The sequence below is a fragment of the Dama dama genome, chromosome X (assembly GCF_033118175.1).
Source record: "Dama dama isolate Ldn47 chromosome X, ASM3311817v1, whole genome shotgun sequence".
Classification (NCBI taxonomy): Eukaryota; Metazoa; Chordata; class Mammalia; order Artiodactyla; family Cervidae; genus Dama; species Dama dama.
The window spans coordinates 93082757-93096934 of NC_083714.1; the positions used below are offsets into that span (position 1 = coordinate 93082757).

Consider the following 14178-nt stretch of genomic DNA (forward strand, 5'->3'; position numbering starts at 1 on the left):
TATGAACAACATAGGTATGTCATCCCAGATTTTATGTTCTAATAAGAAAGCAGACATTGCCAACATAATCACAACAAATGTTTAATTGCTAAGGGAACAAATAGAGGGAGGACTTAAACTTGTACAGGGAGAAGTTACTTATTAAACTTATTAAAGGGACTTTAATTAAAGGGACTTATTTAAACATCTAGAATTAACCAGATAAAATGTGGCTAAAGGGAGATAATCCCAATTGGTGGTGGTGGGGAGGATGGGATTCAGTATGCAAAGACACAAAAACAAAGGTGAAATAATTTCAGTGTTGTTTGAGAAGAGAGTGCCAAGAGAAAAGAGATGAATTTAGAAAGATAAGAAGAGGCTAAATACTAGCAGGTCTTAAGGCAAAGCTAAAGATTTGGGGCTTTTCCCCCTTAGTACTATGGAGGGAGCAAGGTAAAAGTTTTGTTTTGTTTTTAGCAGTGCTGGTAAGAATAATGTCATCAAAAAAGGTAGAGTAATGACCATCCAAAATTTTTCCCTCCATAAAATCAAGAATGCTGACAGAAATGATCAAAATTAGCTTTTTTCAGAACTTTGGAAATTAACTAAAAGTTTTGAACAATTAGAGGAGTGTTTATTCAATAAACGGGCTGAATCTCAGTGACAGTATATTCTGTGGCATTTTAACTTGCCCTACAGCTATACCCACTTCCCGGTTCCACAGCAGACTTGAAAACCTACAACTCACAATCACAGTGAAACCAGAAGCCTGGAAGCTAATGGAAAGTGCAGAACAGAGTTGGAGCTCTAGTCTCTACAGGAGTAATATTTTTGTATACGATTAAATTAAGTAGGGGTTTCCCAGGTGGCTCAGTGGTAAAGAATGATACAAAAGATGCAGGTTCAATCCTTGGGTCTCATGGAGGTGGAAATGGCAACCCACTCCAGTATTCTTGGCCGGAGAATCCCATGGACAGAGAAGCCTGGTGGGCTACAGTCCATAGGGTAACAGAGAGTTGGACACAACTGAAGGCAGCTTAGCATGGCACGGCCAAGTTAAGTTAAACTAATCTGAAGTAGATTGTTTTAAATTGAGATGTGAACTATAATCCCCATGGGGAAAAAGTAAGAAAACAATAAAAAACTACAGTAAAAAAGATTACAAAGAAATTAAAATAGTACAGTGAAAATATATATTTAACATAAAAGAAGCCTAGAGAACTATTAATGGAGGATAGCAGTTCATGGGGTTGTAGAGTCGGACACGACTGAGCAACTGAACTAAACTGAATGGAGGATAAGTGAAAGTCGCTCAGTCATGTCTAACTCTTTGAAGTCCCATGGACTGTAGCCCACCAGACTCCTCTGTATGTGGGGATCCTCCAGGAAAGAATCCTGGACTAGGTTGCCATGCCCTCCTCCAAGGGATCTTCCCAACCCAGGGATCGAACCCAGGTCTCCTGCATTGCAGGCATATTCTTTACTGTCTGAGCCACCTGGTATCAGTACTCACATTGAATGCAAATGATTAAAGCACTACAATCAAAGGCAGAGATTTGAAGAATGGATATAATGTAAGTATGTGCTATTAATAAGAGATATTCTTTTTCTCAAAAACACAAATAAATTGAAAGCAAAATGATGGGAAAAGGGGACTTCCCTGGTGGTCCAGTGGCTAAGACTTCCTGCTTCCAATGCCAGAGGCCTGGGTTTGATCTCTTGTCAGGGAGCTAGATCCTACATGTTGCAACTAAGAGTTCACATGCCACAGCAAAGATGAAAGAGCCCTTGTGCCACAATTAAGACCCAGCACAAGCAAATAAATAATTTTTTTTTAATTCACTTCAGTTGGATTTTTCAACTTTGTCACTTCACTGAAAGCATTGTTTTAATACTAATAAATATAATAAAATACTGGGAAAAGATATACCATACAAACAGTAATCAAAAGAGAGCTGGAGTGGCTATATTAATATCAAACAAAATAGATAAGATAAAATTTGTTCAGTTCCGTTCAGTCATTCATTCGTGTCTGACTTTTTGCCACCCCATGGACTAGAGCATGCCAGGCCTCTCTGTCCATCACCAACTCCCAGAGTTTACTCAAACTCATATCCATTGAGTTGGTGATGCCATCCAACCATCTCATCCTGTCATCCCCTTCTCCTCCTGCCTTCAATCTTTCCCCTCATCAGGGTCTTTGCAAATGAGTCTGCTCTTCGCATCAGGTGGCTAAAGTATTGGAGTTTCAGCTTCAGCATCAGTCCTTCCAATGAATATTCAGGACAGATTTCCTTTAGGATGGACTGGTTGGATCTCCTTGCAGTCCAAGGGACTCTCAAGAGTCTTCTCCAACATCACAGTTCAAAAGCATCAATTCTTCGGTGCTCAGCTTTCTTTATAGTCCAACTCTCACATCCATACATGACTCCTGGAAAAACCATAGCTTTGACTAGAATTTGTTACTAAAGGCAAATATATTGTAATGATAGAAGAGTTAATCTATCAAGAAGATATAATTATAAATGTATATGAACCAAAAAATGAAGCCCACAAGACACATGAAGTAAAAACAGATACGAAGAAATAGACAATTCAACAATACTTGATGGAGACTTCAATGATTCCACTTTCAATTACACATAGAACAGCTAGATAGAAGATCAACAAGGCCTTAGAAGACTTGAACAATATTATATACCAACTATACAGCTCATAGAACACTCCATACAACAACAGCAGAATACAGGTTTACCTCAAGTGCACATGGAACATTCACCAGGATAGATCATAACATTATGATATAGGAAGTCTCAATCAATTTGAAAGCATAGAAATTATACATAGTATGTTCTACAACTACAATAGAATAAAATTAGTAATTGATAACAGAAAGAACTTTTGGAAATTCATAAATACGTGCAAATTAAGTAACATGATTGCAAATAACCAATGGACCAAAGAATAAATCATAAGAGAAATGAAAAAAAACTTTGAGATGCATGAAAAAATACTAAACACAAAACTTATGAGATATCCTCTCTAGGGTTTCTTTTACAAGAACACTAATCTCATTCAGGAAGGCTTCACCCTCATGACCTAATTACCTCCCAAAGGACCCACATCTGAATACCAACACATTAGGGGGGTTAAGATTTCAACATATTCATTTTGAGGGGACACAAATACTCAGTCTGTAGCATGAAATGAAGCTAAAGTAGTGCTTAGAAGGAAATCTATAGCTTCACAAGTCTATATCTAAAAAATAACACAAATCAGTAATCTAAATTTCTACTTTAGGAAACTAGAAAAAGAATAGCAAACTAAGATCTGGGCAGCAGAAGAAGAAAATAAATATTTGATAGAAACTAAATGTTATAAAGAATAGAAAAACAATAGAAAAAAATCAGTAAACCCTATAGTTGATCCTTTGCAAATGCCAAAAATATTCACAGACCTTTTACTAGACAGATGAGACAGAGAAATTAAAATCATTAAAATCAGAAATGAGTCTTGCATGTTATTTTTCACTTTTTCCTTGCTGCAAATGGGACCTAATTAAACTTAAACACTTTTGCACAGCCAGAGAAACCATAAATAAGACAAAAAGACAATCCTCAGCATGGGAGAATATATTTGCAAATGGAACAATGGACAAAGGATTAATCTCCCAAATATATAAACAGCTCATGCAGCTCAAAAAAAAAAAATGGGTGGAGGACTTAAACAGACATCTCTCCAAGGAAGATATACAGAGGGCCAACAAACACAGGAAAAGATGCTCAACATCACTAATTATTACAGAAATTCAAACCAAAGCTACAGTGAGGTAGCACCTCACGCTGGTCAGGATGAACCATGCATACGTGCTCAATTGTGTCTGGCTGTTCGTGACCCTATGGACTGTAGCCCACCAGGCTCCTGTGTCCATGGGATTTTCCCTGCAAGAATACTGGAGTGGGTTGCCATTTCCTCCTCCTGGGGGTATTCCCGACCTAGGGATTGGTCAGAATGCCCATCATCAAAAAGTCTACAAACAATAAATTCTGGAGAGGGTATGGAGAAAAGGGAACCCTCATGCACTGTTGGTGGGAATGTAAACCCTACAGCCACTGTGGAGAACAATATGAGGTTCCTTAGAAAACTAAAATTAGAGTTACTATATGACCTCCAAATCCTACTACTGGATATATACCCTGAGAAAATCATAATTCAAAAGGACACTTGTACCCCAATGTTCATTGAGGCACTATAATAGCCAGAACATGGAAACAACCTAAATGTCCATCAACAGATGAATGGATAAACAAGATGTGGTACGTATATACAATGAATATTACTCAGCCATAACAAGAAACACAATTGTGTCATTCTCAGAGACATGGATGGACCTAGAGACTGTCATGCAGAGTGAAGTAAGTCAGAAAGAGAAAAACAAATATTGTATATTAGTGCATACATGTGGAATCTAGAAAAATGGTATAGGTGATCTTATTTGCAAAGCAGAAATAGAGACACAGACACAGAAAACAAACTTGTGGATACTACAGAGGAAGGAGGAGTGGGATGAATTAGGAGATAGGGATTGACATATATATACTACTATGTATAAAATAGATAATTAATGAGAATCTAAAAAAAATTATGCTTCTCCAACAAGAAATTAGAAGAGCAAAGTAATTCCAAAATAGGGCAAAGTAAGGAACTAATAAAAAGTATAAATCAATGAAAATGAAAACAGAAAATCAATAGAGAAAATCAATGAAATTGTGCATGAATGCTCAGTTGTGTCCAACTCTTTGAGTCCCTATGGACTGTAGCCCCCCAGACTCCTGTGTCCATGGGGTTTTCCTGGCAAGAATACTGGAGTGAGTTGCCATTTCCACCTCCAGGGGATCTTCCTGACCCAGGGGTTGAACCCAGTTCTCCTGAATTGGCAGGAGGATTCTTTTACCACTGAGCGATGGAGAAATCCCAACAATGAAACCAAGAGCCGCTATATTTTAAGTCCAATACAATTACGAATACTTTGCTGAGACTGACAAAGGAAAAAAAACACACACACAAATTACCAATATCAGGAATTGAACAGAGGGTATTAATACAAACCCTGGGACACCAAAAGGATAATAAAAGAACACTACAAGCAACTCTACACACATCAATTTGATAACTTAAGTGAAATTGACCAATTACTTGGAAAAGAAATTACTCCAACTCATCTAATATGAAATAGATAATTGGTTTTTCCAGTGGTCATGTATGGACGTGAGAGTTGGACTGTGAAGAAAGCTGAGCACTGAAAAATTGATGCTTTTGAACTGTGGTGTTACAGAAGACTCTTGAGAGTCCCTTGGACTGCAAAGAGATCCAACCAGTCCATCCTAAAGGAGATAAGTCCTGGGTGTTCATTGGAAGGACTGATGCTGAAGCTGAAACTCCAATACTTTGGCCACCTGATGTGAAGAGTTGACTCATTGGAAAAGACCCTGATGCTGGGAGGGATTGGGGGCAGGAGGAGAAGGGGACGACAGAGGATGAGATGGCTGGATGGCATCACCGACTCGATGGACATGAGTGTGAGTAAACTCCGGGAGTTGGTGATGGACAGGAAGGCCTGGCATGCTGCGATTCATGGGGTCGCAAAGAGTCAGACACAACTGAGCGACTGAACTGAACTGAACTGATAACTATTAAAGTAACTGAAATCATAATTTTAAAACTCAAGCTCAGATTGTTTAAATTGAGAATTCTACCAAATACTTAAAGAATTAACAAGTCTACACGACATCTTCCAATAAATAGAAAACAATTTCCAAGTCATTTACGAGGGCAGCATTACCCTGAATACAAAACCAGACAAAGTACAAAAAGGAAAACTATAGACTGGTATCCCTCATAAACATATACACAAAAATTCTTAATAACATATTTGCAAATAGAATTCAGTGGTATATAATAGAAATTATGCACCTTGACAATATGAGGTTTAATTAAGGACCACAGGGATACAAGATTGGTTCAGTATTTGAAAATAAAATAATTTAATTCACCTCTTTAACAGGCTAAAGAAGAAAAAATCACAGAATCTGAACAGTTGATGCATAAAAATCATTTGACAAAATTCAGCGTGCATTCTTGATTTAAAATAAAAACTCTCAGAAAAATAAGAATAAAGGGCAACTTCATCAATTTGATACACATTTTCTGTAAAAAACCTAAAGCTAACATTATACTTAATGATGAGATCTTAAATGTTATCCCTCTAAGATCAGGAAAATTCTTACCACTTATTCAACATAGTTCTAGAAGTCCTACCAATAGGCAAGAAAGAAATAAAAAATGTACTGATTACAAAGGAGAAATTAAACTGTCCCTATTTTCAGGTGGCATGATTGTCTACACAGAAAATCTCAAAGGATCTACAAAAAAATTCCTAGAACTAATGAGTTCAACATGGTCATAAGACACAAGATAAACATAAAAATCAGTTATGCATCTGTATACTTGCAATGAACACATGGAAACCAAAACTGAAAAATACAATACCAGCTACAATTATTCAAAATATGAAATAAATAATCCAACAATGCATGCCTTTTGTATAAGTTTTTCCCCTATTCATCACATTATATAGATTTATCCATGTTGTTACATATATAATTTCATTCCATTTTGTTGTTGAGTAGTGTATTATTGTATATCACTGTCTGTTAATCATTTCTCATGTTACAGACATATGGATTGTTTCCAGATTGGAGCTACTATGAATAAGGCTACTGTGAGCATTCATGTTCATGTCTTTGTGTGAATATGTTTCAATTCTTCTTGAATACATACTTAGGTGTGGAATTGTTGTGTCATAGGGAATGCATATGTTTAAAAGAACTGCCTGTGTGTGCTAAGTCGCTTCAGTTGATTTCAACTCTTTGCAACCCTAGGGACGGTAGCCCTCCAGCTCCTATGTCCATGGGATACTCCACGCAAGACTACTGCAGTGGGTTGCCATGCCCTCCTCCAAAGGAAAGAATTGCCTAACTGTTTTTAAGGTGGTTATAACATTTTCACTACCCATTTATAAGATTTATGGTTGTTTTACATCCTTCAAAAGATTTGGTATTGCAGTGTTTTTAATAATAAATATTCTGGAGTGTATGTAAAGCTGTCTCGTTGTTGTTGTTGTTTTTCTCTGAGACATACTTGACATATCTGGGGCCACTGGAGAAGGGAATGGCAAACCACTTCAGCATTCTTGCCTTGACAACATCATGAACAGTATGAAAAGGCAAAAAGTTAGGACACTGAAAGATGAACCCCCCCAGGTTGTTAGGGGTCAAATATGCTACTGGAGAAGAACAGAGAAATAGCTCCAGAAAGAATGAAGAGGATGAGCCAAAGCAGAAATGACACACAGTTGTGGGTGTGTCTGGTGGTGAATGTAAAGTACGATGCTGCAAAGAACAATATTGCACAGGACTCTAGAATGTTAGGTCCATGAATCAAGGTAAATTGGAAGTGGTCAAACAGTAGATGGCAAGAGTGAACATCGACATTTTAAGAATCAGTGAACTAAAATGGACCTGAATGGGCAAATTTAATTCAGATGACCATTATATCTACTACTGTGGGCAAGAATCCCTAAGAAGAAATGGAGTAGCCCTCATAGTCAACAAAAGAGTCCAAAATGCAGTACTTGGATGCAATCACAAAAATGACAGAATGATCTGTTTGTTTCCAAGGCAAAAAATTCAACATCACAGTAATCCAAGTCTATGCCTCAATCACTAATGCAGGAGAAGAAGTTGAATGGTTCTATGAAGACCTACAATACCTTCTAGAACTAACACCAAAAAAATGTCCTTCTCATCATAGGGGACTGGAATACATAAGTAGGAAGTCAAGAGATACCTGAAGTAACAGGCAAATTTGTCCTTGGAGTATAAAATGAAGCAGGGCAAAGGCTATCAGAGTTTTGCCAAGAAAATGCACTGGTTATAGAAAACACCCTCTTCCAACAACACAAGAGACAACTCTACACATGGATGTCACCAGATGGTCAATATCAAAATCAGAATGATTATATTCTTTCTCACTGAAGATGGAGAAACTCTATACAGTCAGTAAGAACAAGACCTGGAGCTGACTGTGACTCAGATCATGAGCTCCTTATTGCAAAATTCAGATTTAAATTGAAGAAGTAGGGAAAACCACTAGGCCATTCAGATATGACCTAAATCAAATCCCTTATGATTATACAGTGGAAGTGACAAATAGACTCAAAGGATTAGATCTGATAGACAGAGTGCCTGAAGAACAGAGGTTTATAACACTGTAGAGGAGGCAGTGATCAAAACCATCCGCAAGAAAAAGAAATGCAAAAGGGCAAAATGGTTGTCTGAGGAGGCCTTACAAACAGCTGAGAATGAAAAAAGCTGGCTTAAAACTCAACATTCAAAAAACTAAGATCGGGGGCTGTCCTAAGATGGGAGGAATAGGATGGGGAGACCACTTTCTCCCCCACAAATTCACTGAAAGAACATTTGAACGCTGAGCAAATTCTACAAAACAACTTATGAATTCTGACAGAGGACATCAGGCACCCAGAAAGGCAGTCCATTGTCTTTGAAAGGAGGTAGGAAAAAATATAAAAATAAAAAGAGAGACAAAAGAGGGAGGGAAGGAGATCCGTCCCGGGAAGGGAGTCTTAAAAAAGAGATAAGTTTCCAAACACCAGGAAACACTCCCACCTGCGAGTCTGTGGCAAGCCTTGGAACCTCAGAGGGCAACAAAACCGGGAGGAAAAATAAATAAATAATTAAAACACACAGATTATGTGCCTAACAGCAACTCCCAGCAGAGCAGCAGCCCAGACGCTCACATCCTGACTAGCAAGTGGGGGAGTGGCAGGGAGGCGCGGGCTGCATTGCTTAGGGTAAGGACTGGGCAAATACCCCGAGGGCAATCTGAGGGAACTAACTTGAGATAGCAACCCAGATTGTGGGATAGCTATCCTGTGAAAAGCCCTAACCTAAGACACCGCCAGGCCGGCTCACAAAACAAAGGACTGAGCAGAGCTAGCTGGCTGCGGACCAGACCACAGGAGACAGGCAGGCGAGGGCAGCCAGAGCTGGAAGCGGGCAATTGAGGCCCCAGAGAGGCACCCTATACCAAAATGCAGTCAGACTTCTCTGCTAACCAAGACTTCTTGGGATTCTGGATGGTCGACACCTGACAGGAGGGTCACAGCCAGAGATCAGCTCCCCAGAATAGACACACGGCACACCTGGAAAGGTGCGTCCTGTTGTACACCCAGAAAACGGAGCGGCTGGGACAGGGGCGGGGGAGGGACGATAAGACGCATTCCCCAACTGGGGGCGACTGCCCTTGACAAGCACCTGGTCACCTGAGCTGCTTGGACCTGGGAAGGGCACAAAACGCAGGGTCAACCGAGTCTGTGCCTTTGTGGAGTACCTGAGAACCTGAACCTGAGTGGCTTAGACCTGGGAAGTGCATGCAACCCAGGACCCACCGCAGACAGTTCCCGGCAGAGCAACCTAGAGCCTGAACAGTGTAGACTGGGAAAGCACACACAACGTGAGCGGGGGCAAACCCAGTGTGGCCAAGACACTGTGAGCACTCCCTACACACACCAGTGATATTTGTTTGCAGTGTTCCTCCCTCCCCAGAGCATGACTGAACAGGTAAGCCTAAAAAACTGATCACCACCGCCCCCTTGTGTCAGGGCAGAAATTAGACACTGAAGAGACCAGCAAACAGAAGAAGCTAAAATAAACAGAGGGAACTGTTTTGGAAGTGACAGGTGCAATAGATTAAAACCCTGCAGTTAGCAGCAACTACATAGGAAGGGGCCTATAGATTTTGAGAAGTACAAGCTGGATCAAGGAACTATCTGAAAATGAACTGACCACCCCACACTGTTCACAACACAAGAGAAAGTCCTAGATATATTTTTACTATTATCATTTTTTTAAGTCCTCTACTACTCCTTTAATTTTCATTTTTATAGCCTACTATTACTTTACAAAAAAACTCTATTTTTAAAGCAAACTTCATATGTATGTATATATATATGTTATAATTTTTGTGACTTTGTTTTTTTCTTTAATATTGTATTTTTGAGAATCTAACCTCTACTCTAGATTTTTAATCTTTGTTTTTTGGTATTTGTTATCAATTTTGTACCTTTAAGAACCCAATCTTCAGTACCCGTTTTTACTTGTGAGCGAGATTACTGGCTTGATCACTCTCTCCCCCTTTTGACTCTCCTTTTTCTCTACCAGGTCGCCACTATCTCCTTCCTTCCCCTTCTCTTCTCTACCCAACTCTGTGAATCTCTTTGTGTGTTCCGGGCTGTGGAGAACACTTAGGGAACTGATTACTGGTTAGATCTGTCTCTCTCCTTTTGATTCCCCCTTTTATCCTCCTGGCAACCTCTGTCTCCTTCCTCCATCTTCTCTTCTCTGTGTAACTCCGTGAACCTCTCTGAGGGGTCCTTACTGTGGACAGCACACAGGGAAGTGATTACTGGCTAGCTTGTTCTCTCCCCCTTTGATTCCCCCTCTTCTTCTCCTGGTCACCTCTATCTCCTTCCTCCCTCTTCTCTTTTCCACGTAACTCTGTGTACCTCTCCAGGTGTCCCTCACTGTGGAGAAACTTTTCATCATTAACCTAAACGTTTTATCATCAGTGCTGTATAGATAGAGAAGTCTTGAGGCTACTGGAAGAACAAGACTGAAATCCAGAGGCAGGAGGTTTAAGTCCAAATCCTGAGAACACCAGAGAACTCCTGACTCCAGGGAACATTAATCGATAGGAGCTCATCAAACACCTCCATACCTGCACTGAAACCAAGCACGACCCAAGGGTCAAGAAGTTCCAGAGCAAGATATACCACGCAAATTATCCAGCAACACAGGGACATAGCCCTGACCTCAATATACAGGCTGCCCAAAGTCACACCAAACCCATTGACATCTCAAAACTCATTACTGGATACTTCATTGCACTCCAGAGAGAAGAAATCCAGCTCCACCCACCAGAACACTGAGACAAGCTTCCCTAACCAGGAAACCTTGACAAGCCACCTATCCAACCCCACCCACAGTGAGGAACCTCCACAATAAAGAGGAACCACAAACTGCCAGAATATGGAAAGGCCACCCCAAACACAGCAATATAAGCAAGATTAAAAGGCAGAGAAATACCCAACAGGTAAAGGAACAGGATAAGTGCCCACCAAACCAAACAAAAAAGGAAGACATATGGGACTCTACCTGATAAAGAATTCTGAATAATGATAGTGAAAATGATCTAAGATCTTGAAAACGAAATGGAGTTACAGATAAATAGCTTGGAGACAAGGATCGAGAAGATGCAAGAAAAGTTTAACAAGGACCTAGAAGAAATAGAAAAGAGTCAATATATAATGAATAATGCAATAAATGAGATCAAAACCACTCTGGAGAGAACCAACAGTAGAATAACGGAGGCAGAAGATAGGATAAGTGAGGTAGAAGATAGAATGGTAGAAATAAATGAAACAGAGAGGAAAAAGGAAAAAAGAATTAAAAGAAATGAAGACAACCCCAGAGACCTCTGGAACAATGTTAAACGCCCCAACATTCGAATCATAGGAGTCCCAGAAGAAGAAGACAAAAAGAAAGACCATGAGAAAATACCTGAGGAGATAATAGTTGAAAACCTCCATAAAATGGGGAAGGAAATAATCACCCAAGTCCAAGAAACCCAGAGAGTCCAAAACAGGATAAACCCAAGGTGAAACACTCCAAGACACATATTAATAAAGTTAACAAAGATCAAACACAAAGAACAAATATTAAAAGCAGCAAGGGAAAAGCAACAAATTACACACAAGAGGATTCCCATGAGGATAACAGCTGATCTCTCAATAGAAACTCTTCAGGCCAGAAGGGAATGGCAGGACATACTTAAAGCGATGAAAGAAAAAACCTACAGCCCAGATTACTGTACCCAGCAAGGATCTCATTCAGATATGAAGGAGAAATCAAAAGCTTTACAGACAAGCAAAAGCTGAGAGAACTCAGCACCACCAAACCAGCTCTCCAGCAAATGCTAAAGGATCTTCTCTAGACAGGAAACACAGAAAGGGTGTATAAACTCGAACCAAAAATAATAAAGTAAATGGCAACGGGATCATACTTATCAACAATAACCTTAAATGTAAATGGGTTGAATGCCCCAACCAAAAGACAATGACTGGCTGAATGGATACAAAAACAAGACCCCTATATATGTTGTCTACAAGAGACCCATCTCCAAACAAGAGACACACACAGACTGAAAGTGAAGGGCTGGAAAAAAATATTTCATGCAAATAGAGACCAAAAGAAAACAGGAATAGCAATACTCATATCAGATAAAATAGACTTTAAAACAAAGGCTGTGAAAAGAGACAAAGACGGACACTACATAATGATCAAAGGATCAATCCAAGAAGAAGATATAACAATCATAAATATATATGCACCCAACATAGGAGCACTGCAATATGTAAGACAAATGCTAACAAGTATGAAAGGGGAAATTAACAAAAACACAATAATAGCAGGAGACTTTAATGCCCCACTCACACCTATGTATAGATCAAATAAACAGAAAATTAACAAGGAAACACAAACTTTAAATGACACAATAGACCAGTTAGACCCAATTGATATCTATAGGACATTTCACCCCAAAACAATGAATTTCACCTTCTTCTCAAGTGCACATGGAACCTTCTCCAGGATAGATCACATCCTGGGCCATAAATGTAGCCTTGGTAAATTAAAAAAAATTGATATCATTACAGGCATCTTTTCTGACCACAATGCAGTAAGATTAGATGCCAATTACAGGAGAAAAACTATTAAAAATTCCAACATATGGAGGCTGAACAACACCCTGCTGAATAACCAAAAAATCACAGAAGAAATCAAAAAAGAAATCAAAATATGCATAGGAACGAATGAAATTGAAAACATAACAACCCAAAACCTATGGGACACTGTAAAAGCAGTGCTAAGGGGAAGGTTCATAGCAATAGAGGCTTACCTCAAGAAACAAGAAAAAAGTCAAATAAATAAACTAACTCTACACTTAAAGCAACTAGAAAAGGAAGAAATGAAGAACCCCAGGGTTAGTAGAAGAAAAGAAATCTTAAAAATTGGGGCAGAAATAAATGCAAAAGAAACTAAAGAGACCATAGCAAAAATCAACAAAGCCAAAAGCTGATTCTTTGAGAAGATAAATTAAATTGACAAACCATTAGCCAGACTAATCAAGAAACAAAGGGAGAAAAATCAAATCAACAAAATTAGAAATGAAAATGGAGAGATCACAACAGACAACATAGAAATACAAAGGATCATAAGAGACTACTATCAGCAACTATAAGCCAATAAAATGGACAACTTGGAAGACATGGACAAATTCTTGGAAAACTACAACTTCCCAAAACTGAACCAGGAAGAAATAGAAAATCTTAAGAGACCCATCACAAGCACAGAAATTGAAACTGTAATCAGAAATCTTCCAGCAAACAAAAGCCCAGGACCAGACGGCTTTACAGCTAAATTCTACCAAAAATTTAGAGAAGAGCTAACACCGATCCTACTTAAACTCTTCCAGAAAATTGCAGAGGAAGGTAAACTTCCAAACTCATTCTGTGAGGCCACCATCATCCTAATAGCAAAACCTGACAAAGATGCCACAAAAAAAGGCCAATATCACTGATGAACATAGATGCAAAAAATCCTGAACAAAATTCTAGCAAACAGAATCCAACAGCATATTGAGAAGATCATACATCATGACCAAGTGGGCATCATCCCAGGGATTCAAGGATTCTTCAATATCCACAAATGAATCAATGTAATACACCACATTAACAAATTGAAAGATAAAAACCATATGATTATCTCAATAGATGCAGAGAAAGCCTTTGACAAAATTCAACACACATTTATGATTAAAAAAAAAAACCCTCAAGAAAGCAGGAATAGAAGGAACATACCTCAACATAATAAAAGCTATATACAACAAACCCACAGCAAACATTATCCTCCATGGTGAAAAATTGGAAGCATTTCCCCTAAAGTCAGGAACAAGACAAGGATGCCCGCTCTCACCACTACTATTCAGCATAGTGTTGGAAGT

The 14178-nt window shown here is 39.0% G+C and overlaps 1 protein-coding gene across 1 annotated transcript in view; it reads right to left on the bottom strand.

Annotated features, from left to right (window-relative positions):
* Positions 1 to 1866: 1866 nt before the first annotated feature.
* YIPF6 (Yip1 domain family member 6) overlaps positions 1867 to 14178 on the bottom strand; it is a 103583-nt gene continuing 91271 nt past the window's right edge. The window contains exon 7 of the mRNA XM_061137372.1: positions 1867 to 2410. Coding sequence (XP_060993355.1) covers positions 2337 to 2410 — 74 coding nt within the window. The 3' untranslated portion in view covers positions 1867 to 2336. The remainder of the gene's footprint in view (positions 2411 to 14178) is intronic.